Source organism: Convolutriloba macropyga, chromosome 15, assembly GCF_964194025.1.
Source record: "Convolutriloba macropyga chromosome 15, txConMacr16.3, whole genome shotgun sequence".
NCBI lineage: Eukaryota > Metazoa > Xenacoelomorpha > Acoela > Convolutidae > Convolutriloba > Convolutriloba macropyga.
The window spans coordinates 42,154,056-42,180,214 of record NC_134482.1 but is presented as its reverse complement, the minus strand read 5'-3'; the positions used below and the strand labels follow the sequence as shown (position 1 = coordinate 42,180,214).

At 33.6% G+C, this 26,159-nt stretch overlaps 2 protein-coding genes across 4 annotated transcripts; both read right to left on the bottom strand.

Annotated features, from left to right (window-relative positions):
- Positions 1–7,051: 7,051 nt before the first annotated feature.
- Positions 7,052–17,654, bottom strand: LOC142354235 (putative beta-eliminating lyase). Of its 3 annotated transcripts, none has more exons than XM_075406487.1 (5): positions 17,269–17,654; positions 16,718–16,878; positions 13,237–13,405; positions 9,643–9,972; positions 7,052–7,964 (listed from the first exon to the last, which is right to left on the bottom strand). In XM_075406487.1, the coding sequence occupies exons 2-5, from the start codon at positions 16,838–16,840 to the stop codon at positions 7,198–7,200; spliced, it is 1,389 nt and encodes a 462-aa protein (XP_075262602.1). In that variant the 5' UTR covers positions 16,841–16,878; positions 17,269–17,654; the 3' UTR covers positions 7,052–7,197. The 3 variants fall into 3 exon arrangements, with proteins under 3 accessions (XP_075262602.1, XP_075262601.1, XP_075262603.1); XM_075406486.1 differs by having other exon boundaries at positions 16,718–16,847; XM_075406488.1 differs by having other exon boundaries at positions 16,718–16,847; positions 17,277–17,654.
- Positions 17,655–24,870: 7,216 nt separating this feature from the next.
- On the bottom strand, positions 24,871–25,578 carry LOC142354204 (putative beta-eliminating lyase). Its single transcript, XM_075406458.1, has one exon. The coding sequence runs from the start codon at positions 25,576–25,578 to the stop codon at positions 24,871–24,873; it is 708 nt and encodes a 235-aa protein (XP_075262573.1).
- Between the last annotated feature and the right edge of the window lie 581 nt (positions 25,579–26,159).

Sequence of the window (26,159 nt, the reverse complement as noted above, 5' to 3'; positions counted from 1 at the left end):
TTTCAATCGGAAATATCGACTTTTTCGCTTATTATATTTTAAAAAATAGATAAATTTTATCGGATCTTAGAGTTGTTTAAAGTGAACCAAATTGATATCCCAGACTACCAGTACTATTTAGGTTGTAATGCAAAAAAATTGGTCCGCCTAACTTTCATAGAAAAAAAGTTTGTATCTCAATCGGAAATCTCGACTTATTCGCTTATTCTTTTTTCAAAAATAGTGCAATTTTATCGGGTCAAGGAGTTGTTTAAAGTGAACCAAATTGATATCCAAGACTACCAGTACTATTTAGGTTGTAATGCAAAAAGATCGGTCCGCCTAACTTTCATAGAAAAAAAGTTCGTATTTCAATCGGAAATATCGACTTTTTCGCTTATTGTATTTTAAAAAATAGTTAATTTTATCGGATCTTAGAGTTGTTTAAAGTGAACCAAATTGATATCCCAGACTACCAGTACTATTTAGGTTGTAATGCAAAAAGATCGGTCCGCCTAACTTTCATAGAAAAAAAGTTCGTATTTCAATCGGAAATATCGACTTTTTCGCTTATTATATTTTAAAAAATAGTTAAATTTTATCGGATCTTAGAGTTGTTTAAAGTGAACCAAATTGATATCCCAGACTACCAGTACTATTTAGGTTGTAATGCAAAAAGATCGGTCCGCCTAACTTTCATAGAAAAAAAGTTCTTATTTCAATCGGAAATATCGACTTTTTCGCTTATTATATTTTAAAAAATAGATAAATTTTATCGGATCTTAGAGTTGTTTAAAGTGAACCAAATTGATATCCCAGACTACCAGTACTATTTAGGTTGTAATGCAAAAAAATTGGTCCGCCTAACTTTCATAGAAAAAAAGTTTGTATCTCAATCGGAAATCTCGACTTATTCGCTTATTCTTTTTTCAAAAATAGTGCAATTTTATCGGGTCAAGGAGTTGTTTAAAGTGAACCAAATTGATATCCAAGACTACCAGTACTATTTAGGTTGTAATGCAAAAAATTGGTCCGCCTAACTTTCATAGAAAAAAAGTTCGTATTTCAATCGGAAATATCGACTTTTTCGCTTATTATATTTTAAAAAATAGTTAATTTTATCGGATCTTAGAGTTGTTTAAAGTGAACCAAATTGATATCCCAGACTACCAGTACTATTTAGGTTGTAATGCAAAAAGATCGGTCCGCCTAACTTTCATAGAAAAAAAGTTCTTATTTCAATCGGAAATATCGACTTTTTCGCTTATTATATTTTAAAAAATAGATAAATTTTATCGGATCTTAGAGTTGTTTAAAGTGAACCAAATTGATATCCCAGACTACCAGTACTATTTATGTTGTAATGCAAAAAAAATTGGTCCGCCTAACTTTCATAGAAAAAAAGTTCGTATTTCAATCGGAAATATCGACTTTTTCGCTTATTATATTTTAAAAAATAGTTAAATTTTATCGGATCTTAGAGTTGTTTAAAGTGAACCAAATTGATATCCCAGACTACCAGTACTATTTAGGTTGTAATGCAAAAAAATTGGTCCGCCTAACTTTCATAGAAAAAAAGTTCGTATTTCAATCGGAAATATCGACTTTTTCGCTTATTATATTTTAAAAAATAGTTAAATTTTATCGGATCTTAGAGTTGTTTAAAGTGAACCAAATTGATATCCCAGACTACCAGTACTATTTAGGTTGTAATGCAAAAAGATCGGTCCGCCTAACTTTCATAGAAAAAAAGTTCTTATTTCAATCGGAAATATCGACTTTTTCGCTTATTATATTTTAAAAGATAGATAAATTTTATCGGATCTTAGAGTTGTTTAAAGTGAACCAAATTGATATCCCAGACTACCAATACTATTTAGGTTGTAATGCAAAAAAATTGGTCCGCCTAACTTTCATAGAAAAAAAGTTTGTATCTCAATCGGAAATCTCGACTTATTCGCTTATTCTTTTTTCAAAAATAGTGCAATTTTATCGGGTCAAGGAGTTGTTTAAAGTGAACCAAATTGATATCCAAGACTACCAGTACTATTTAGGTTGTAATGCAAAAAATTGGTCCGCCTAACTTTCATAGAAAAAAAGTTCGTATTTCAATCGGAAATATCGACTTTTTCGCTTATTATATTTTAAAAAATAGTTAATTTTATCGGATCTTAGAGTTGTTTAAAGTGAACCAAATTGATATCCCAGACTACCAGTACTATTTAGGTTGTAATGCAAAAAAATTGGTCCGCCTAACTTTCATAGAAAAAAAGTTCGTATTTCAATCGGAAATATCGACTTTTTCGCTTATTATATTTTAAAAAATAGTTAAATTTTATCGGATCTTAGAGTTGTTTAAAGTGAACCAAATTGATATCCCAGACTACCAGTACTATTTAGGTTGTAATGCAAAAAGATCGGTCCGCCTAACTTTCATAGAAAAAAAGTTCTTATTTCAATCGGAAATATCGACTTTTTCGCTTATTATATTTTAAAAAATAGATAAATTTTATTGGATCTTAGAGTTGTTTAAAGTGAACCAAATTGATATCCCAGACTACCAGTACTATTTAGGTTGTAATGCAAAAAAATTGGTCCGCCTAACTTTCATAGAAAAAAAGTTTGTATCTCAATCGGAAATCTCGACTTATTCGCTTATTCTTTTTTCAAAAATAGTGCAATTTTATCGGGTCAAGGAGTTGTTTAAAGTGAACCAAATTGATATCCAAGACTACCAGTACTATTTAGGTTGTAATGCAAAAAATTGGTCCGCCTAACTTTCATAGAAAAAAAGTTCGTATTTCAATCGGAAATATCGACTTTTTCGCTTATTATATTATATTATTATTATATTGTTATTATATATTATATTATTATATCCTTTCTTGCGACTCATTCAATCAAGGTGCTTTATTTTATTATTGTTTTAGCTTCTTTATGATGTATGTTGATGTGTAGTTTTGTCTCATATTTTTGTTAGAAAAAAGAGCCAAAAAAACTGGTACCTTTTTAGAAATCCTATAAAAAATCTCGAAATCTTTTTATAGGTTTCTAATTGGTACACATAGTTACTGAGCTCACGAACCTTGTTTGCTGAGACAAAGTTTTATGTGTTATATGTTGTTCAAGCCCCTTATGGGCGTTTTTAAGTATGTTTGGGGGACATTTTTTACATTTTAGAAAGCTTTTTATAGCTATGTTGGTCTTGCAAGAGCATTGGTTTTCTGTCTGGAACCTTTCTGGAGCAACGGATGCCTGGCAAGAGTCTTACAAAGTCGACGGTTATCTGGTAAGAATCTTATAAGAACAACGGTTATCTGCTAAGAATCTTGCAAGATTAACGGTTATCTGGTAAGAGTCTTGTAAGAGCCCTTACAAGATGACGCATAATCATACAAGAGTCTTGCAAGAGTCTTGCAAGATCTTAGCAGATAACCGTCCATATTTGACAAGGGGAATTACATGCATGATGTACCATTTATTATTATGACCTCTTCTTCCCTTACTGTTTGATTTGTTTGATATTTAAATCAAGAACGAGAATGGGCGGAGTCCGAGCAATATGTTCAATTACAAACTAGCGAGCTTCCTCGTTGCACTAAATTATGAAAAAATTTAACAATTTTGCTTGCCTACAGTAAGTTATGAATTGAAACTACACTCTCCAACTTTATAAGCTATGGTATTTTCTCTCTTTTTTAGGGCTCATGAAACTGGTATTCTGACCAAGAATTGATAATAGATTATTTCCAAGCAAACAGCCTAAAATTTGAAGACACACACAAAAAAAGCAAAAGAAAGCAAAGAACAAGAAAAAATGTTTTGGTGTACTCTTCAATAGAAAGTTATTTTTCAGATGAATGTGGGTGGGATTCTTAAATTACTGATTTAAGTACAAATTAGCTTCAAAAATTTTTCAAATTTTTAATGCTGCTGAGATAATTTTGAACAGATAATGAAGAGGGGTAAAGTTAATGAATAAGAAGTCAGATAATAATTTTTGTTACACAAAAAACAAAAAATTTCTCAGCTCGACAAACGCAGTGCCGAACCAAACGAATTCTGACGTGGTCGATTAAAGTCGCGCATTGGGTTAAGCCGCGTCTCTGTCATGGAGTCTAGCGGGATTACCTAAATTAAACTACCTCGTATATATTCACGCGTCCTTGAGGAAACTACCAATAAAAATAAAGTGAAAGCTTTCACTTTTTTTAATGATTTCAACCTCATGGATATGGGGCAATTTTGCGTGTAACATATCACAATGCAATACGCGTAAATTTTACATCAAAAAAGAATTAAAGTAGTTAGCTTCCTGTGTTAGCATACTTTTTTTCCACTTTGCACGTGTTCACTTGTTCTACAAATATAAGATAGGTGGAATATTCAGATACTTGAGAACTTATCCAGTTATAGCAACCCCATCTGATGTGATTATAGAGGTAACTCAGTTAAACGAAATTTGATAGCCATGATGTGAAACATGATAAAACATGGTAAATCTTGCCAAGATCTTGCCATGTTACATGGAAAGAAAACATCAAGATAAAAACACTCTTTTATGACCTGTGCATGGGTATAAAGAAAAACGATCTTGGCAGGAATTTCAAGAATGACTGACCATAGCAAGGTAAAATCTATCAAGTAACCAAAAAGTCAATAGCCAAAAAAATGATTTAGGATGAATTTGTCAGATTAAACAAGAAATATCAAGATTTATCAAAGATTGGAAAAAAATCATCAAGAATGGTGTAAAAATCTGCTCCCAATAGTTTGTTAACTAACAATTGCTTCACTCTATTCCAGTAAAATGAAATTTTTTAAATGGTAAATGACATTAAACTGGGCAACCCAATCAAAAAAAACATTTGACTTGCAGAAATAATCATTAAAAACGAATGAAAGTATTCATAAATGTAAATATCAAGTTTTAATTCATTGCAGGCATGCTTTTGGCTGTTTCAGCTAAAATTTGGACGGGCTGCGTTTTCATAGTTTCAAAAGAATCTGATCGTGGGACGCTGAAAGAACAAAATTTAGAAGTAGGTAAAAGTATTTTTTACATATGAAATAATCAACGTCTATTTTTTTTCAGTTCACAGCAGACAGCCAGTGTAACTTTTTGGGAGCGTTCAAAGTTTTCTTGGTTTTTCATACTTGTATCTTATCTAAAAAATAACAGAAAAAGGAAAGCTATAGGTTCTCTTTTTTGTTTCGATAATGTTTTAGGCAAACAACATCAAATTTTTGCTCACCCATTATTAGCATACTTATCTTCCTGGCGTGAGGTGGCCGGACCGACTAGAACCGTTAGCAAACAGTTTTCGAGTGTGAATGTGCTCGCTGTATGTGGACTGTCGAAATCGTCGAGAGCTTTTTAGTCTGGGCAGGATTCGGGCTCACAATAGTCCGATCGGAAACAACCTCGAGATCATTTTTTTTTCAATTTTTAGTGACTGAGAACTGTTGGCTCTGACTAGAGGCCCAAATACAGCAGTGCTCCGATCAGACCTTCATAAAGTGTCTGATGGTGCTAATCAGAAAAAATGGTCTAACTGAAAAAAATGCAGTTTTCCTTCAGAATTATTCATTATCTCTATATCGGAACGTTTTTTCTTTATGGAAAGCTGTCCAAGTTCATCGATTGAGTGATAAACATGCATCCATGGCATGTTAAATAAATTTTTTCAAGACTCTCGTTTTTTTTGTTAGCAATACTTTTATAATAGGCTTTTCCTTAATGTTTTAGGCAAACAACATCAAATTTTTGCTCACCCATTATTTGCATACTTATCTTCCTGGCGTGAGGTGGCCGGACCGACTAGAACCGTTAGCAAACCGTTTTCGAGTGTGATTGCGCTCGTTGTATGTGGACTGTCGAAATCGTTTGAGAGCTTTTTAGTCTGTGCAGGACTCGGGCTCACAATAGTCCGATCGGAAACAACCTCGAGATCATTTTTTTTTCAATTTTTAAAGACTGAGAACTGTTGGCTCTGACTAGAGGCCCAAATACAGCAGTGCTCCAATCAGACCTTTATAAAGTGTCTGATGGTGCTAATCAGAAAAAATGCAGGTTTCCTTCAGAATTATTCATTATCTCTATATCGGAACGTTTTTTCCTTATGGAAAGCTGTCCAAGTTCATCTATTGAGTGAGAAACATGAATCCATGGCAATTTAAATAAATTTTTTCAAGACTCCCGTTTTTTTTGTTAGCAATACTCTTATAATAGGCTTTTCTCTAAATGAAAATAATATTGAAAACAAAAAATTTTTTTGTCTGAATATATTATAGGGATATTAATTTATTTGTTCAAATTTAATTTCATTCTCCGATTAAACTGTTTCGGGCGCACTGGTGTTTGATCAGTGATGATTTTGTGCGCACTTGAATAAGATCAGAGGCGGTTTCGAGCGCATATTATTCTAATCAGGAGTGGTTTTTGAGCGCGCGCTTGATCAGATGAGGCTGTCGGGCGCACTTCGAGAGCACGCAGAGTTTTGAGCGCTCGCTTGTTAGATCAGAGATCCCTTTGGTTTGCGTTGGTCTAATCAGTGACCACCGTTGTCTGGGACTGTCGAAGATTTCGGTCTGCTCATTAACTTCGGTTATAAATATAGAATCAACTTGTACAACTGGTTTGGAATCGTAAGATATGATAAAGCTTTCATTTAAAGACAATCATACTCTAACATTGAAGAGGAAACAAGTCCGATAAAAATCAGCCTACATAGGTCTTTGAATCATAACTGTTTTTGGTTACATTAGGCAATTGAAGAAGAAGTTCATATTGTAATAATTCAAGTTAACCAACTAGATTCAAGTGATAATTCAAGTTAACTAATGAGATAGTTTTCATGCTAGAACTTTTCCAGAACCAGAGATATAATATCAGGATTAAATACAAATTTGAGTAGCAACGCGCAATTTCGCAACTCTCTCCCCCCCCCCCCCCCAACTTAGTGGACATATGACTGTTACATTTGTTTTACTTGGTAACGCGCTATACAACAAAATATAAGTTGTAATTGGGGCATTAAAACACTGTGAATGGGGGGGGGGGGGGGTGTATGGTGTTGAGAACAGAATGAATCCAATTTTGCATGTTTAGTCGAAAGATTTTTTGAGTAATTTTTCTGAAAAACGAAGTAAGTGAAAAACGAAAAAAAAATGTCACTTTGTAATATACTGTCAGTTTGAGTGTTGTTGATACGAGGTTCAGATTCTGTTTATCTTTTTATCTTCAACTCTTTTCAGCCTCACTGTCGGATATCTCATAATGGGAGCTTCGTAGACTATTTCAAGTCCTGTTTTGATACTATCTCTTTCTTTGTAAAGAGATATAAGCGATTCCGCAACTACATTCAAATGATTATCAGTGTACGTTCGTCTAGGCACACACAATCGCAAATACTCAGCATCTGCAATTCTATTCAACCCTGTTTTCGGATCTCGACCGCTAGGCAAACTCCCAAACTCCAGACCTCGGACCCCGCTCCGGATGTACAACTCCACTGCCAAAGTTTGACCCGGAAACTCAAGAACAGGAACCTTGGGTAAGAACTTGCCAGCGTTTATAAAAATAGCATGACCACCGACCGGTTTCATAAAAGGAATACCATTTTGCTCCAACTTTCCGGCCAGAAACTCGAGTTGACGATTTCTGGATCGCAGGAAATCGAAATCCAGCGATTCGTAAATTCCGACAGACATCGCCCCCATATCTCGCCCTGAAAGCCCTCCATAACTGTGCAGCCCTTCAAAGAATGACTCATAAACTTTTGCCTGTTCGTATAATTCTTCGCTACGGAAAGCCAAAAAGCCCCCGGTGTTCGCAAGAGCATCTTTTTTGCAACTTACGACCATCAAATCACAGTAGCGAAACATTTCTTGTAAAATTTCTCGAATTGAGTGGTCGCTAAATTCAGATTCTCGTGTTTTGATGAAGTATGCGTTTTCTGCGAATCTTGCGGCATCGTAGCAAACTATTGAAAACAATCGTTTGTTCTTCCCAGTTTTGACTAAAAAGTGTTCATCTTTTCCTATGGAATGTATGCAAAAACCTTGAGAGCAAATTTGAAAAAAAGTTAGCATATTAATGATCAGTTTATGAAAAGCAGAACTAAACTTAGAAAACTAAGACTTATACGGTGCCTTCGAAAACTTACAAAACTTATTGTATTGCGCCACATAAGGCCGTATTAAGTTTTCTACGGTGCCGTAATTCAGAAAAACGTGTCGCTGGCACATATTTGCGGTCTCAAAAACACATTAAATTAACTCTTCTTTTCACTTAATTAGACTTTCCTGACGCTAGTCTCAAATAAAATCCTGTTTTGAAAGAGTTGTTGTCCAAATCAAAACAAATGGAGTATCCACTGTGTACGTAGGACGTAGAACAAAAAGATTTTTCCGCAATGGCTTTGATAGGAAGTTAGTTTTTCACTACAAAATTTCCGATTATTTCGAATAATTATTTTTGAAGTATTGTATTTTTGATTGGGTCAGGGAGTCCTCCTAATCAAGTCAAAATCGGTGTAGATTATATCCTCTGTTCGTAGAGTGCAGAGCAAAAAAAATTTGCTATACTTTTCTAGGAAAAAAATAGTTTTTCATACGGAAATTTCCGATTACTTCGAAGAATACTTTTTGAAATATATTATTTTTGATCGGGAAGGGATTATTTTTTCCCATTTTGGGTAAGGATTTTTTTGCCTATTTTGATTATTTTTATTTGTAGCTAGAGTTTGGGTCTGGTTTTTGCTTAGTGCTCTGTTCATTTCTCCTATAGTTATTTGTTTGTAACTCCGCCGTAGCCGGTCAAAAGCCCGGAGGAGAAAGGAGGAGGGAAACACGCCCAGAAAACACTGGACAAATCTCAAAAAGTCGGCTCATTTATTGGAAAAATCTCAAATGACTGGAAAAATCTAAAATGACTTTTCTGACACTTTTATTTTACCTAAGTTATCATAATGATCTTGGTACGGCCTTAGTACGGTACCTTATTAATATTGGTACGGCCTTAGTACGGGAACTTGGTACGGCGGTAGTACGGTGCTGTACAAAACATAACAAAACCGTAGTACGGTTTTTTAAGACTTATATGGCGCCGTAGTACGGTCTTACTAAGTTTTTAAGTTTGGTCAACCTGGGATGGCAGACTTTGGGGTTCTTCAATTATCAGATTTTAAGACGATTTTACCAAGGGAGTTCGTCGGTGTAAACAAAAGAGCACAATATCCCCCCAACTTCTCGGTGTGTTTTTGCTTGTCTGTTTATTAACCTACACCGCGAACCGTAAAAAGAAGGAGCATTTTTGAATCTAATATAAAATGTGTTGAAATTTTCAACTTTTGTTTATTGGTTTTTATCTTCTCATTTAGATAGTTTATATTTGAAAATAATTTTTTCCGAAAATGGGCTGTGTTAATGATTTGAAATTCGATCTTATCAGTTAAATTTTTTAAAAGAAGTGAAATTTGGTATTTTCAAAGTCTCCTTAAAATTGTATCCTCTTTAATTAAATTGGATCAAGTTGAATTTGTCTTATTTAGGGAAATTTAACTTGATTTTTTTAACCACAGAGAAAGATCCAGTTTTGAATCTTCGAAAAAATCTTTTTGAAAAAACGTTTTCAACTTACAAGGGAAAGAAGAAACGCGCCTGGGATGTTAAATTTGTGGGCAATTTTGTAAACCTCTCTCATATTGCCGATAGATACTGGTTGTCCACCGATATTGTTGCAAGTAATCGTGACAAAAATCAATTTAACACTTTCTTTTGCTTTTAAAATTCTTTCTAGCTCTTCAGTATCTACGTTTCCCTTAAAAGGGTGATAAACGTCATCCATTTTTGATTCGGCAATGACGCAGTTCTTCGCGATCGCATTTCGGTACTCGATATGAGCTTTGGTTGAATCGAAGTGGACGTTGTTGACAACCATATCACCTTTCTGCAGAATTGTTGCAAACAAAACATTCTCAGCTCCACGCCCTGAAATAAACTTTAGTGCATTATTTAGTATTTATCAGCCAATTAATGTTTTTCCGAATATCTGAATAAGGTAAGCGCATTTCATCTTACGGTTGTTGATTAACAGGCCCGTTCTTATTGTAGAATTGCAGCTCCTCGCTGGTTCACTTTCTAGTTATCTCAAAACAATGTTGGATGCTTGAATTTTTTTCAGGCTGAAAAGGAACTCTTGAAGAAAACAGCTTCAAATTAAGAAAAAAAATCAAAACAGTTTTGCTGCATGAAACGAATCGTTGTTCTATAAATTCAAGGCTGGAAAAATGATGCAATTGGCTTTGATTCGAAAGAAATGATGATTTCCGAAGATGAGATACAACATTTTATCGGCAAAGTGGTGAAATATCCCAATGAAAAGTTATTTTGGCAGATCTTGCACGTTTCTTGTCTATGATCTTACAAGATCTTCAATATGATGATCCTGAAAGATTTTAGTTTGATTATTTATAATTCTGCAGAAATCTTGCCAGAAACTTGCAAGATCGTGTTAGGTGACCGTAGGTTTTAGACTAGGGTATGTGAAATAAATCTTTAAATCAATTTTTGGAGCAGAAATATAGAATTTGTTTAACCCGATAATGATAGGCAGTGCAAACTTTTATATGATTTCCTAAAGTTTAATTGCTTATAAGCAAATAGTTATAAAAACCTGGTCCTGCTTTCAATTTTCATTTTTTTTCAAAAAGAGCGTTTTGATTTTGTTCCAAATATTAATCAAAATATTGGACGAATTCATTTTTGGTTAAACTTTCGTCAAACTATTTATCAACTAGAAAAGAGTAAAATTTTCACGCAAACAATTGTTTGTTTTTTCTTCGATTCGAAGTTTTTGATTTGTTTGGTGCTCTGTCTTTCTACAACTCGACGAGGAGTACTGGTGGCACATCTTTGTCATTTGATCGATAACCTTTGAAGTGTATTTAAAACAGGATGTGAAATTCAATGTCCCACGTGAAAACTAAGCGCTTAGGTCAAGCTGCTGAACAAATTGCTGAGCAGAGAGAAGAGAGATTGGTCCTAAGTTTATGCCGCCATTTCAGTTTTCGATGCAGAGCGAATAAAAGCAGTGAAAAATTTGTGATAAGCGTGCAAAATTTTAAGAGAAAATCTACCAGGTTTCTTAGGTTTGGTTCTTTTTTTCTGTATTGCTTGGTGTCTTTCCTTTCTCGAGATGCATCGCTTGCTATGTTTTAATAAAATCCGTCACGTTTTAGGTATTTTTCACTTGCCGAAAATAATTTTTGCCTTAATTTAGTTCAAAGCTTGTTTAACGTTTTGCATGAAATCTTTTTGATTTTTATTGGCTTCTTTCTATCTTCGTTCGTTCTGTTCGCAGTGCTTTTAAACAGCATTTGCTCGACAAGGCAATCCATAACGTAGTCCTGAAAACAAAATCATAAGGGAATCGGGATTAACTCATAAAGACCCCTTTTAGATGCCCGATACTTAAATTTTACCTTTACAATTCTTAGTTACTATCTCAAATGTATATTGGCATTGTCATTAGCCTCTGTATACACTCATTAATAAACAAGAGTTTTCTAATTATTACGGAATTCACACTCTATTTTTTGTACAAACTTTTGTTCCTCTCCCTGTTTTGTCCTTTCATTCCCAATTGGGGTTAGACAAATCACTGACGGTTACTTAATGGGAATTTGCATTATGATAGGCTTGTTGTTTAGTATATGCAATCTTTTAAAAGGCGCAGTTTTTCGAAAATTGCGTATATTAGACAATCTTATCAAAAACCGTTTTTGGAGTTACAACATCTGAACAACTGCCAGTAAAATGTTTTCTAATTATTCTTTTCTTTTCTGTTTTTTTTTCTCAATTCGTTTTTTTAAATTGAAACTGAGTGTTACAATGAACAAATAGATTATATTTTACTTCGAGCTGATAGCGGAGAATCTACCCTTATTCCTGATTTTTGATGTCAAATTGGAGAAATGATTTCGGTCACGCCGAACACAAGAAATACATCAAAAAGGAGATTGGTTTTGCGGCGTGAATTTTTTACTGCATTTTCGTCAATATTCAATTTTTTGGTTGTAATTTTTGTTCACATGCTGCGATTTGACGTTGGTTTTTACATTTTTCTTTCAAACTTTTGATAAAATTTTTTCCAAGTGGTTTTCCCAAACCATTTATTGTCCATTATATGTCAAGTGTTTTATTTAGCCAATGAAATTTCTTTAAATTGTGTCAGGACTTGTATTTTAATAATCAGTTTGGATAATTTTTATTCACGCTATTTTGTCTCAGCAGAAAAAAAATGCAGACAAGTAATTTGAAGGAGAGCTGCACAACAGTTGCCCTCGCTGGCTATTCGTGAGCATATGAGTCAAAGAACGAATGTGTGTGAGCAAAACAGAAAATCGATGAGTTAGTAAATCAGTGAGTTAGTGAGTAGGTGAATTAGTGAGTGAATCAGTGAGTCAATGGATGGGTGAGTGGATGAGGAAGTGAGTGAACGAGCGAGTGCGTGGATTAGTAAGTGATAAGAGATGCTTCACAATTAAGACAACAAATGGAGTTCCATTCACGCGTAATTTTCGGTAGCAATATTCCGATCTGATGACTTTCTTACCTCAGGAGAGCAATTTTTAGTAAACTTTTTGGCAAAACGATCTGTTATCGTTCTTTATCTTGATTGTAATTAATATTACATTTTTAGGAACTGGAACTTCCATTTCTCTTGCAAAAAGTATCAGTTTTTTTCCACTTTGTTGAACATATTTTTAGAGCATATCTGAAGTTAAAAATTTTGTTACAAAACTTACTACTATTGTTTCAGTTTTCAATCATTTATTTTTTTTTGTTTTTCACGCTTATAATATATATATATATATATATATATATATATATTCTTTGCTTTTTATTCGTTTACAGGTTTTGATGAAGTATGCGACATAATTTGAAGAATCAGATGAATAAGCACTTATAACTTTTCTTAAGATTGCTGTTGAAAAGCTGGAAGAGATCAGGCTTTTTAGCAATATGATCCATTTCAAACGGCATCAATCTGCGACATTATTTAGTACTCTTAACAGAAAAAAGCGCTAAATTAGCTTTGAATAGTGCAAACTCGCAACATTTTTCTGTTTTTTCGGGTTTAAGTGTGTGTGTGTGCGCGCGCGCGCGCGTGTGTGTGTGTGTGTATGTGTGCTTTTGTATGTATGTATATTTGTACCTATGGATGTTGGAGAAATTCATAGCTAAACGTGCCTTGATGAGCGGGTAGGAAGTATGGCATCCCAAATACATCCTTGACAGCCTTTTCCAGTTTGAAGTAAGACGCAGATCCAGCATAAGCCTCGTCTCCGAGCATCAATTCAGCCCACTGCTCACAACTCATCGCACCAGTTCCAGAGTCAGAGAGGAGGTCAATTGCCACCTATAGTTAATTGGTTTTATACAGTCAAGTAAAATCTTAAAGTCTATAATGTCTTTTTTATTTTATTTTGATAACATTTGAGCCCACTTGGATCAAAGTTTTTGAAATTGACAACTAGAAAGCTTTTAGCTTTTCATCGGGTAATTGCTTAGGAGTAATTCTGAGAACATTTTTTTACAGATTTTGAGGGCATTAAAAAGAACTCAAGCAAACCGTTTTCATATGTAAACAATTGATTTCTCAAATTGCAAAACAAGAATTATTTCTTAGAAAAAATTATTTTGAGCGGAGCTTCTATTTGAGGTTCGTGGTTGGTATTCAAATGTCAAAATCAAGCAACAAAGATTAATTTCTCTTTTTAACCAAAATATAAGAATATCTTGTGAAAGAATTGTAATTGTTCTATTAATTTCATTCAGCAGAACAAGCAGATTGAATAATTTCATGCAATTCTGACCAAAAATTTATAAAAAGAATAACGAATATTTTTTGACTAGTATTGAGTTTAGTTTTGTTTTCTTTGATCCGTTTTTTTTCAGTTTTTTCACCAATAAAGTCTTTGAAAAATTTTAGCAAATCTAATAGTCTCGATACTCATACATGCAAGTCTTTGAAATTTTTGGTTTCTAAGAAATTGTATTACCGAAAAATGCTTTCCTTTTATTCAGAGCCACAACAATTTTGCACATCAGATAATTGGTACAATATACGGAGCTTATTTTGTAGGCTATATCATTCTATGTAGCTATTTTCTTGTCAGTTGTTAGTGAAGTTTTTCTTCAGGTCTAATAAGATAGGACTATATAAGATTAATATAAAATACTCTGGTAAGGGGCGCGAAACAGAAAAGGCTGATTCAAGAAAAAAATATAAATTTTTATAAGGTTTAAATTAACATTTTTTAGTTATGCAAAAAACAAGTTTTCTTGCATCGCAAAAACGTAATTTGGGGAGAAGGACATCCATGTGCTTATTTAGTTTCTAAACGACGCATTTGAATAAAATCTTTTCAGAAGTTTTTATTTGCATTTTTTTTATTCATTGTAATTTTTATAAGCTTTCAAGGGTCACTGATTGGTTTGTCTGTTTGTGTAGACTGCAGGCAAGATTTCTTTGACTTCTAGTCAGATATTCGGCGAGCAAAACCAGTTTTCGCTCAATCTGTTTTCAACCAAACGCTTAATCTAAGTTATTACTCAAGTTTTCAAGGAGTGTTTTTTTGAGAAACGTTTATAAGAGAGAAAGAAAGAAAGAAAGAAAGAGAGAGAGACAGAGAGTGAGAGAGAGAGAGAGAGAGAGGAGAGAGAGAGAGAGAAAGAGAGAACAAAGAGAGAGAGAGAGAGAGAGAGAGAGAGAGAGAGATAGAGATAGAGATAGAGAGAGAGAGAGAGAGAGAGAGAGAGAGAGAGAGAGCGAGAGATAGAGAGAGAGAGAGAGAGAGAGAGAAAGAGCCAGCGAGAGAACAAGGAGAAGAATTATCATGTGTGTTTCATATATAACTATAACCATACGCACTGTCCCTTGTATATATATATACATATATATATATATATATATATATATATATATATGTATATATATATATATATATATATATATATATATATATATATATATATATATATACACTATATATATCCTCTTTTAAAACAGGGGTTCTGTAGGTTAAGTGTTGGTAAGAGTTTCAAAAAGAAAAAGTACTATCCGATTAAGTAATTACATGCTTAATTGATCGTTTGCATCAAGTATCTTGATCGGAAAAAACAGCTACACAACCAAGTTTTGAAAGTGGCGAATGGAAAAAATACAACAATCAAGCAACAAAAGGTTTCACACTCAATATATATAGGTATGAAACCATTTGATGGGCGATGATTGGATTTTTTTTAGACTATTTGATCAAAAATAGAACCTGCATAATCAATCAGATATGATTATTTAGACATTACAAATGTGAATATTTCATGTGCGTTTTGTATCAGGAACAGCACTTTTTACATCCTATCCAAAAATTGTTTTCATTTTTTTATCCATTTAGCACAATCCATATATAACAACCGATACATCAGAGAAACTATCCATATACCACAAGTTATCCATCTATCGCTTTTATCTATATATCCAAAAATCGCCAACTATCCAAATATCACAAAGTAGATATCACAAAAAATGGACTGTGATCATGTGGCAAAAAAATTATCTAAATCACAATTAGAATTTCACTGAAACGTTTGCTATTTTTTGGTGCCAATTGTTGTCATAAACTGGTCGACTATTTTTGGTTATCTATTTAGTAAAAGTAAGCATTTCTGCGTCCTTTCTGTTTCCAGAAAAGATCTCTAGAAAGAAGAAGCAGTTTACTTTTGATTCCCCTTTCTTCCTAGCATGACTTTTCAAGAACAGTTTTGCTCGAGGAATGTTTAGTGCAAGATTTAATTTTGATTTATCTTCAACATTTAGTTAGCGAAGGAAAAACAATAGCTTCACAATATTTAATAATACAATTTTGAGAAACATGCAAAGTATAGGAATTGTTTAACTTGGTATCTAACAAATTTGAACTATTTTTCAAATTCTTAAGCGCAAATTTTTTCTATATTTTGTTAATTATATCGAACGATAGAATTACCCGGAATTGAGTCTCAGAGCTTTTCAGCGCTGAACCAGCACATTTCAAGAGTAAAAACCTAATCCAGCTCTGAAAATTTATATCTTCAGAATATTTTAAGTCTCTTTATGTGCAGTATTTCTTCATTATGATTAAATTGAGGTCAAAGAGTTCGCCCAAGCTAAACTTATCCTGTATAGTCTGAAGATAACTCATACCCCAAAACTAAGTCTGTGCAAAATATAGGCATACTATTGTAGCTTATAACTGGTAATTACTATAGTAGCATACACACTATTTATATTTAAGCTGATTTGTAGGCAATAACACAAAGCCCATTTTCCTCAGTTGTAACGACTTGCTACGCAAAATTAATGTCACAAATATTCACGCGGAAGTTCGAATCGCATATAAAGCAAACCTTGTTGGCGGGAGATAAGCTGAACATATTATTCTTCATTAAGTAAATTATACTCAAATATCAGACCGGCCAGTGTAAATAGTGACATGAACAGAGTCCTGGCCATCCTAAAACAACAGAATGTCTTTAGACTGATCCAGAGCTGATTTTCTCTGCCACCAATCTCCTTGTTGTACTTAACAGATATTTATGAAAAACACGTGTTTCCGAAAAATTATGGCAAAAGTGGTAAATTTCTTGTTATATCGTCATAAAATTTTTATGAAAGTTTAATATAGCTTACTTGGTCGGATCTAAGGTAGAACATATTGAAATGACTTTCTTCAATCCATTTTCGTCTCTCCTCTTCAGTACTTTGATAAATCTTCTCCACAGTTTTGATCCGAAATGGCTCCGAATAGGCCATCTAAAACCTAATAAACTCGCGCAGAAGAGTAGATTGAACTGTGCAGCCCTATTTTTTTTAAAGTCAAAATCATGGAACCACTCATCCTCCCGATTTTCTCAAGGTAGATATGGGCGAATCAATTTTAAATCAGAAATGTTGTGGGGTTTTCCTCTTTCTATCGGTCGAAAAAAATTTGAAAAAGGTCACGCTTAATCTTATTACCCGCTCATTCCGTTTTAAAAATGGAAATTCATTATAAGGCCAAAAATTTCTCTGTTTTTCTTCTGCCAATTTTTCCTCTTACCAATGTTGGTTTATTTTCCTTACGGTATCAACCGGTCTGCGATCCAAATGGTCTGAACAGAGCGGTCTGGGGTCCATTTTTGAATGAAATTTTAGAGATGACTGAGGCTGCACAATTCTTCAATCTGATCTGCCATACTTACTTTCTTACCAATAAATAAATCTAATTTAAATGATTATACAACGTCAATTTTCACTTTTAGTCAGAATGATTTGCTTATTTCTTTATTTTCTACAAGACAGAAAAAATGCTCATTCACGTTTGTATATTATTTACGAAAAAGTTCACTATTTATATTTATTATAAAGCGAGCAAAAAGAAAAACTTTTAATTTTTTTTCTGTAAATAGATTTTAGTAAATTCACTCAAGAAGCGCATAAATGCGTTGATATAATTTTTGAGCAAGAACTCAAAAGTTCGAGTTAAGACGTTGATTTCGAACAGTTTCAAGTGATCGTGGTAAAAACGACAAAATGTCCTCTACTGAGGCATGGAATTAACAATTTAATCATTCTTCGATTAATTCTTTGCAACGCCTAATATTCTGCGGGTTTCAAAGCCTATCTCGACTAATATTTTACACAAACAAGAAAAGACTCTTTGCGCTCGTTTGAAGCTAGGCAAAATCATATTTCATTTAGATGAAGTTTTTAATCTTTTCCAATTCAAATCGCATTTAATTACTATAATTAAAGAAGATTTGATGATACAGTCGAAAGGTATCAGTAACATAAAGAACAAAGATTTCTAATTTTATTTAGTTCTTATTCCCATGATAGCTGATTTAGCTTTGTTAAAAAAATTGGTTTCACAAAAATTTTTTCAATTATGAACAATTTCTCGAAATGGTAAATCAATTATGAAAAAACCAAGAAGAGCCCGTTTTAGGATCTGTGAATTAGCAGTAAACAAAAAGTCTAATTTGAACTTCGAAAAGGTGTCCACGCAAACACACAAACTAATTCTTGCAGTACTGAACAAGAAATCTGGAACGGTTAAAGAAATTTTCCACTTAATGTCCGATGTTCATGTCAACATTTTGACTAAATCAGCCTAATGTTCAGAACAAGAAGTTTAACGATGTTATTTCTTGTTCATTAAAATGAAAACTCATAATTTTTGGCACACTAAAGGGTGACGCTCCCATCATTAATTTTTTTAATGAAGATTGCGCTAACTTGTTGAATTTTGATACAAAAGGAAGTGAAAATTGTAACACAAATGCTAAAGCTCACTAGTAAATAAGATGAAAAATGGTTGACATAGAGAATAAGGTCCCGATAAAGAGCAGCTGGCTCAACGACTGCAAACCTATGGCTTAGTATAAAGAATGATAGTGAGCGTTTATCAGTCTGCAAAAAAAGGTCTGTGTGAGTGGAATCGTCCAAAAAGATTGGCATATAAAGACGAACTTGAATGCTCAGTAACAAACGGCGGTCACAGAAACCTCACAATTGTGCGCACCGCCAAAAACTGCTGCCACTTGTTTGCAATAAACAACGATTTACAACGTCAAGTGCGGAACGATCATGATTTGACTTGTAACTCTACAGATCGGGAAAAAAATACAGTGACTACATCGAAAAAACAACCATATCAATTTCCATTTACCGTATACAATAAGACTTACAGGGCGGCAGGATGGTGGACAAGTCATATGAAGGTTGTCCACAAACAGTGTGCAGTCATCGATGGGGTTTGCCCAGCCCAGTCACATATGTGTTCTTTCCAACCCCGGTTGATGTCGTTTTAAGTGATATTTCAACAAAAAAAAACTGAAAACTAAGAGATATTTAGTTGACCATTCTGCCCTAAGACATAAATTGTAAAAAAAACCAACAAAACCACTACGCTAGAGTACACGATTGATAATACATAAGAAGGCATGAAAATCATTTTTGGGAGACTGAACGCTGTCAAACCCGAAAGCACACCTACACCCGTGCCGATGGCCACCGGCGAGCAAAAGCACTAACGCGAGGGTCTAACGGTGACCTGAGAATGAAAATAATCAACAAGAATTCGCATTTATCACCTTGAAGGTCTGTTATACTAATTATCTGAGGTATGGAGCACCTAGATCCTGCCAAAGGCAGATGCCATCACCAATAAAAAGTTTTCTTGTGTTATAGGTTTTTAAAAGTTAATATTGGTTAGTAGTATTCTCCAATTATTTCAATCGTTCCTTGGTCAGCACATTCCTCCAAAGCCGTTTTTACATGTATTAGGATACGTTTTGTGGGCTTAAAGAGGTAAAACGCACAAAATTGGTACGTACTACTTTCTTTTTAATTGGTCTACTTTAATTGGTAGGGCGATGGGTAAAAACGAAATAGTTAACTCAACAAAAAGTCGATTGTTGGTCTTGTTTTGTTTCTGTTTTTGAGCAAAATGTTAGTTTCGCCATTCGTTATCAATCCAGAGGAATATTAAACTGAATTCAATTATCGTAGAGAACAAAATTTTTTTGAGAGCATCTTTGAAGCATCTTTTTCGAAAATAATTAGGAAAAATTTTTATATAATGAATATCCTTTGCCGGGACGAGGCCTGAATTGATTGCACCACCTCTAAGTTTCACCAACTAGAAAAAATTATAAAACTCAGCACCTTCAATAAATAAATACTCTATTCCTGTCTCGATTCATCTAGTTGTAATTCATTAACCACTTTCCTTTAGAAAATACAAGAAAACTTAACCACCATTAAAAATGATTACTTTTGTTTGCATGAATAGGTACAACGAATAACGAAACGATTGTGAAAAATATTATGATTAACTATAATTTTTTTTTACATATTCGCAAGCGTTAACGCTTACGAATATGTGAAATACACTTAAAATTAATTATAAAAATTGCCGTGCTCTTAAAATTGTCTGAACCAGGACGATTTAGAGCGCGCACCTCGACCTGGGTTGTTCATCCGCTCATAGAGCACTCATTAAAGATCTCAAATAGACAGTGATAAGCTGTCATTTCACAGGGCTCGATTTGAACCTCCTAAATTTGGGAACACTATAATACCAATCGCCCACTACAAGCACCCACTGATACACAATACTAATGTTCATTTCTTAATATAGTGCAGTAAAATTATCCCAGGATAATGTACTAAATACTCTAATGAAGATAATTCATGAGCCAATTCTTAATCCGCGAGCTAATTTATTAAAATTTTAGTACATTAATTTCTCTTTAATTTCTTTTTTATATTCTTTCATTTCTTACACTCTTGAACTCACTCGTGTGAGATCACATGAAAAATCGTGTGTCGGCACGCGATTTTTCGGGAAAAAAGTGACACACGATAAATCTGGCTTTTACATGATTTTTCATGTAAATTTACATGAATTTCTCGGGTTGGGCATCACGATTTTTCGTGTGATTTACACGATTTTTCATGTGAATTTTCATGTAAAATCACACGAATTTTTGTTTGTTTGCACACGATTTTTGTGCTGTTTCGCATGAGTTTTCATGTGATTACCACATGAGATTTTGTGTGATTTACATGAAATTTCTTGTTCAAGCTTTTTGTTTTTGCCCTAGTGATCGAAAGATTCAAATCTTGCGAGAATATTGCAAGCAATCTTGGAAGAGAATACATATTACTTGCAATCTGCTTGCATGATTCTTGCAAGATTTGAATCATCTTGGAGGAATCTTGCAAGATTTTGAGTTCAACTTGCAAGCATATTGCTCTATTATGAATTATTCTTGCAAGTTTCTTGAAAGATTTTGATTTCTTCGATATTTTTGTAACCTGGTTACTGGGCTTCATTCGGCGGTTGATAGAGCTGAAATATTTAAGCAACTGTCGGAAAATCTAAATAGGTCCAGTTATAAACCGACTCTTTTGAGATCTTCCAGTTTGATATTTGTGGTTTTCCCTCCTCCTTTTTCATTCCGGGCTTGGGACCGGCAGTGGCGGAGCTACTGAAATAAACTATTGGAGTAATAATTTAGTACGGTAAAAACTGCAGTTACACAGTTCTCCAAACAAACGTTTTAGTTGCGGAAATTATTCCAGAATTTGAAAAACGATTTTTGCGAGATTTTGAATCCGGACTAAAACTTTTCCTCAGATTTCAATTTTGTAAGTTGTTTAATAAACAATCATTTGCTTCCAATCTGTTTTCTAAAAGATTAGTACCATGATTTACTTTTTTGCCTGGATTGATATATTGCAAAATTCCTGTAAGAATCATGCAAGTTTTAACTCTTCCTGCAAAATTCTTGCAAAGTTTGAATCCTATCATCACTAGAGTGTCCATTTTAAAATAATACTTTGGCATCTTGAGTACTTCTGGACAATTTAAATTTAGTGCTGCTTATCTTTTTCGAAGCTGTGTTAAAGAATTTAGACTTATTTACACCGCGAATTCTTAGTCGAAATTGATACAAGCGAACTCGCATTGAAGATCACTACTATCACCCAGCGGCTCTCAAACGCAACACACTCGTTATACAGCTTTTCTGGGAGTAGCCTACATCCGAATTTTGATTCAGATGGAAAAATAGAGAGATCAGTTGAAAGTCGCACATCTAGCAAAACAAAACACCTCTATCTATCTCTCTCTTTCTCTATCTCTTTCTTTCTCTCTCTCTCTCATGTATATATATATATATATATATATATATATATATATATATATTTATATATATATATATATATATATATATATATATATCTTTCTCTCTTTCTCTCTTTCTATCTCTCTCTCTCTCCCCCTGGGACACGTGTGCGAAGCCACAATTATCGGCGCATCCACCCCATCTGAAATTGAAAAGAATGCTCGTAGTGCCCAGCTAAATTTGATATGACAGAATATACGCCGAAATCTAACGGAGTTTGGAATCAAATTGTATTATAATAAATTGTGGAATCAAGCGGACACTGTTTCTATATGGCACTCGCGCGCGTTTGATTGGCGTATAATAGATGACTGCGATGTACTACAAAAACTCATGAGTGTCGAAGCGCTACATATAGCAAAAATGAAACCAATGCTGAACACGCGCGATGAGTACCTTTGCCAGGAGTTGACATTGAAATACATTCAATTCAAAATTTACATTTTAGCGAATCAAAACATTGAAATGTTCCAAAAAGGTTACGAAAACGGTAGAAAGTCACTAACAATTTCATAAATACTAAATTCAACAATCTTGAAAAAGAAATTAAAAACGAACGAACTGGAATACGAAATTTCAGAAATTTTTGTTTTTAACGACAAACAATATTCCGAGAACCTCTTATTTTACTGTTTTGTTTATTATGTGAATTTAAATAATTTTAACTGTAAATAGAGTAACTTGAATTTGCATTTTACCTGATGATGCTAGATATAGCGAAAACCTTTGTATTGTAAATAGAACAACTTTACATTAAATTTTACAATTGACTTAGCTTTTTGAGAACTGTTTCTATAGTTATCTGCCTTTATATGCTAAGACGACGAATTTTCAACAGTAGGAACCCGAGTTACGTGATTGTACAACTCGTTGCGAGTGAACTTCGTCGTCCATGGAGTAAGACATAGGATATTCAGAAATATTTATTATGCTTCGATAATCTGTAGGAGCAGAACAGCTAAAAAATTTCTCAGTTAAATTTTGGACAGTGTCAGAAAAAATCACTTTTGAATTTTGGTTATTGACTCTATAACAATCTTCTCTCTTGAGATAGCGGGTTTGTTTTTTTCATAATTCTCGTCCCTCAGACGACATATGGTTTTTGCGATTCCATGATTATTTGCTACATTTATACATAGGAACGTTCTAAATAACAACACATGATTTTAAACTGGGGAGCATTAAAGCAACGGCCGATAGATCGAAGTTATTAATCTACATCAAATTGGAAACTTCATATTGTCGAAACGTTTTTTATCTGCTGCCATCGCTCAGAGAACAGTAAACTAAAATGTCGAAGATTTTCCATTGCTATTGTGAAAATGATGCATCAATAAGAATATTTATTTTAAATTTACTTCGTAAACACTGCTCTAGTAATGGAAAATTGATGGTTCTGTAACTTCAAATAAGGAATTAAATTCCAATTATTTATACCGATAAGATTGGTATATTATTGAACATAGGTACATTTTTGTTTGAATTAATGTACCAATTTTTCCACCATTTATGGTTAAATAGCCTAAATAAAGAATATGAATCAGCCAATACTGCTGTTTGTATTCTTTTGGAGGAATTTTATCCTTTATAAAAGCCTATTGCCAAACGTTTGTACTAATTGAATACCAAAAAAATTAATGCAGATTTTGGCATTACATCAACCCACAAATGTAGCATAAAGTCCCCATTTGTCTCTAATGATGTATTAATTGTTTTGCCACCTAAACAAAACAAAAACCAAAAACCAAAATTTGAGAAATGAAAAATTTGAAATGAAAAAAAATTAATATGGAAAAAAATTGAAATGGAAAAAAATTTGAAATGGAAATGGAAAAGAATAATTGACATGGAAAAAAATTTGAAATGGAAATGGAAAAGAATAGTATAAATTGATACTTTTTGAGACTTCAATAAATCAAAAACATTTGTAGCCCTACAGTATTGTGAGAAAGCCAAAATAGAGCAATTTTTTTTTTGTGAGCTCATGAGCTATGTGGTTCAAATCTGTTATTCAAAGTTATTCAAGTGATAGTAGACTATTTTCTAAAAGCTTTGAAAACAAAGGAATTACGGTGCCGACCATTAATAGTCACTAATTTTATCTAAAGTTTTTTCGTTTCTTATGTATTTAATTGTACTCTAGTGCTGTCTTTTGATGAATAGCGATGAGCAATCAAAGAAAATATAGTTTGACTAGATTGATTTTGCTCGCAATACGAAAATCAGTGCAAATTTGACAATTTTTTTCACAAGTTTTCAAAAACAGTCATGAAACAATTTTTAGACAAAAACTTAGCAAATAATTGCAAATGTGAAAATTCAGATTTTCATTCTTGCTGAGCGAAATGTTTGATATCTTATGATAAAACATTCGGATATTGTTATGTTGGTTGGCAATCAGACAATCAGAAACAGCAGGAAATTTGCTGCTGGGTTGATCACTAAAAGCTTGAGTTTTTCTAACTGTCGAAATTTGCTGAATAGTATAAAAAAAAAATGATTTGCCGAAATATAGTAATTGCAGTAGATTCATTGAGAAACCTACTAACCGTAACAAGTACATTAAATGGTACCTTACTTGCCATGGAATGGAATATTTTTAAAGCTTATGTACCATAAAAAGTACCCTATATGGTACTTTACCCACCATAATAAGTATCATACATAGTTCAACCAAGCCGTTCAAAAACCGTATATGTTCAATACTCATATGGAAACATACCTTAGAATGTATCATATAAGGTTCTGTACTAATCATAGCATAAACAAAGAACATTTTGTTTATGGCTTTGATTGACCATATTTGGATTAATCTATGGCAAATAAGGTGCAATACATAGAGTTTTTTGGTATGTAGTTTTGGTTAAACCGGGTTGGTAATGATGGCAAATATTTTCTATAGTTTTGATCATCTGGCATTTTCACCAGAGCCCCAAATTACAATCATCATTTTTTGTAGGGAAAAGAGACAATACCGGTAAAATCTCAGCTGCATTGCAAAATATCATGGTCTTACTACCACATCCGAATAGACAGCTATCAATTGGGTAAATTACAATTAATTCGACATTCAACTAGGTTTTTTATTGGACTGAAGGAACAGATGTTTCAGTTTTCTTGTCCAGCTCGCTTCAGTCTAACTGTCATATATCTCATCATTGGAGCCTCGTATGTAATCTCAAGTCCCCTTGTAATATTCTCACGTTCTTTGTACAAAGAAATCAGCGCTTCGGCCACTATATTCAAATGGTTGTCAGTATAGGTTCGTCTGGGTACACACAAACGTAAGTATTCAGCATTCGCAACTCTGTTCAAGCCCGTTTTCGGATCACGACCGCTCGGTAGGGTTCCGTACTCTAGACCTCGAACCCCGCTCCGGATGTACAACTCTACCGCCAAAGTTTGACCCGGAAATTCTTGAACAGGCACATTGGGTAAAAATTTGCCAGCGTTTATAAAAATGGCATTTCCTCCAACGGGCTTGATAAAGGGAACGCCATTTTGTTCCAATTTTTCCCCAATTTTTTCAAGCTGGCGAATTCTGGATCTCAAGTAGTCGAAATCCAGCGATTCGTAAATTCCAACAGACATTGCCCCCATGTCTCTACCGGAAAGTCCTCCGTAGCTGTGCAACCCTTCGAAGAAGGACTCAAAAACTTTTGCCCGTTCGTATAAATCTTCGCTACGGAAAGCCATGAATCCCCCGATATTTGAGAGAGCATCTTTTTTGCAACTGACTATCGTAAAATCACAGTTGCTGAACATTTCGTGTATGATTTCTTGAATAGAGTGATCTTTGAATTCCGGTTCTCGCATTTTGATGAAATACGCATTTTCTGCGTATCGAGTTGCATCGTAGCAAACTATGCCAGGGAATTGTTTCCTTGTTTGTTTAGAAAATTAGAAACAAAATTCTAATATATGGAACAAGTTCTGCCTTGGTAAAAAAAAACATAAAAATACAACAAAAATGCAGTCGCATTTTAAAAAGTGACTGACTCAGATTGGAATTCGATTCAGTATATGAGAAAATTCAGTAATTAATTTCACAGCTACTAAATTGTTAATTAAACAATGCCTCAATATAACAAAAAAGCAGCGACATTCAGATAAAAACTGCAACAAAGTTGTAAACTATAACTCTGGGCACACAACCTGTATATCAAAATTTAGAGGACGAAATGTCAAAGGATTCAGACCAAAAATCTGTTATGCGGAAAATCGCATTCGAAATACCACAGGACATTTATGATTGTCAAAAACTTCGTTTGATAGCAATTTAATAAGTACAAAAATTTTAATTGAACATCAATGAGTGCTTCAAAAAACTAGAATTCATATCTATCACAATAATTTCTATTGAAAAATTTTTAGAGTGAGATACTTTTTTATCAAAA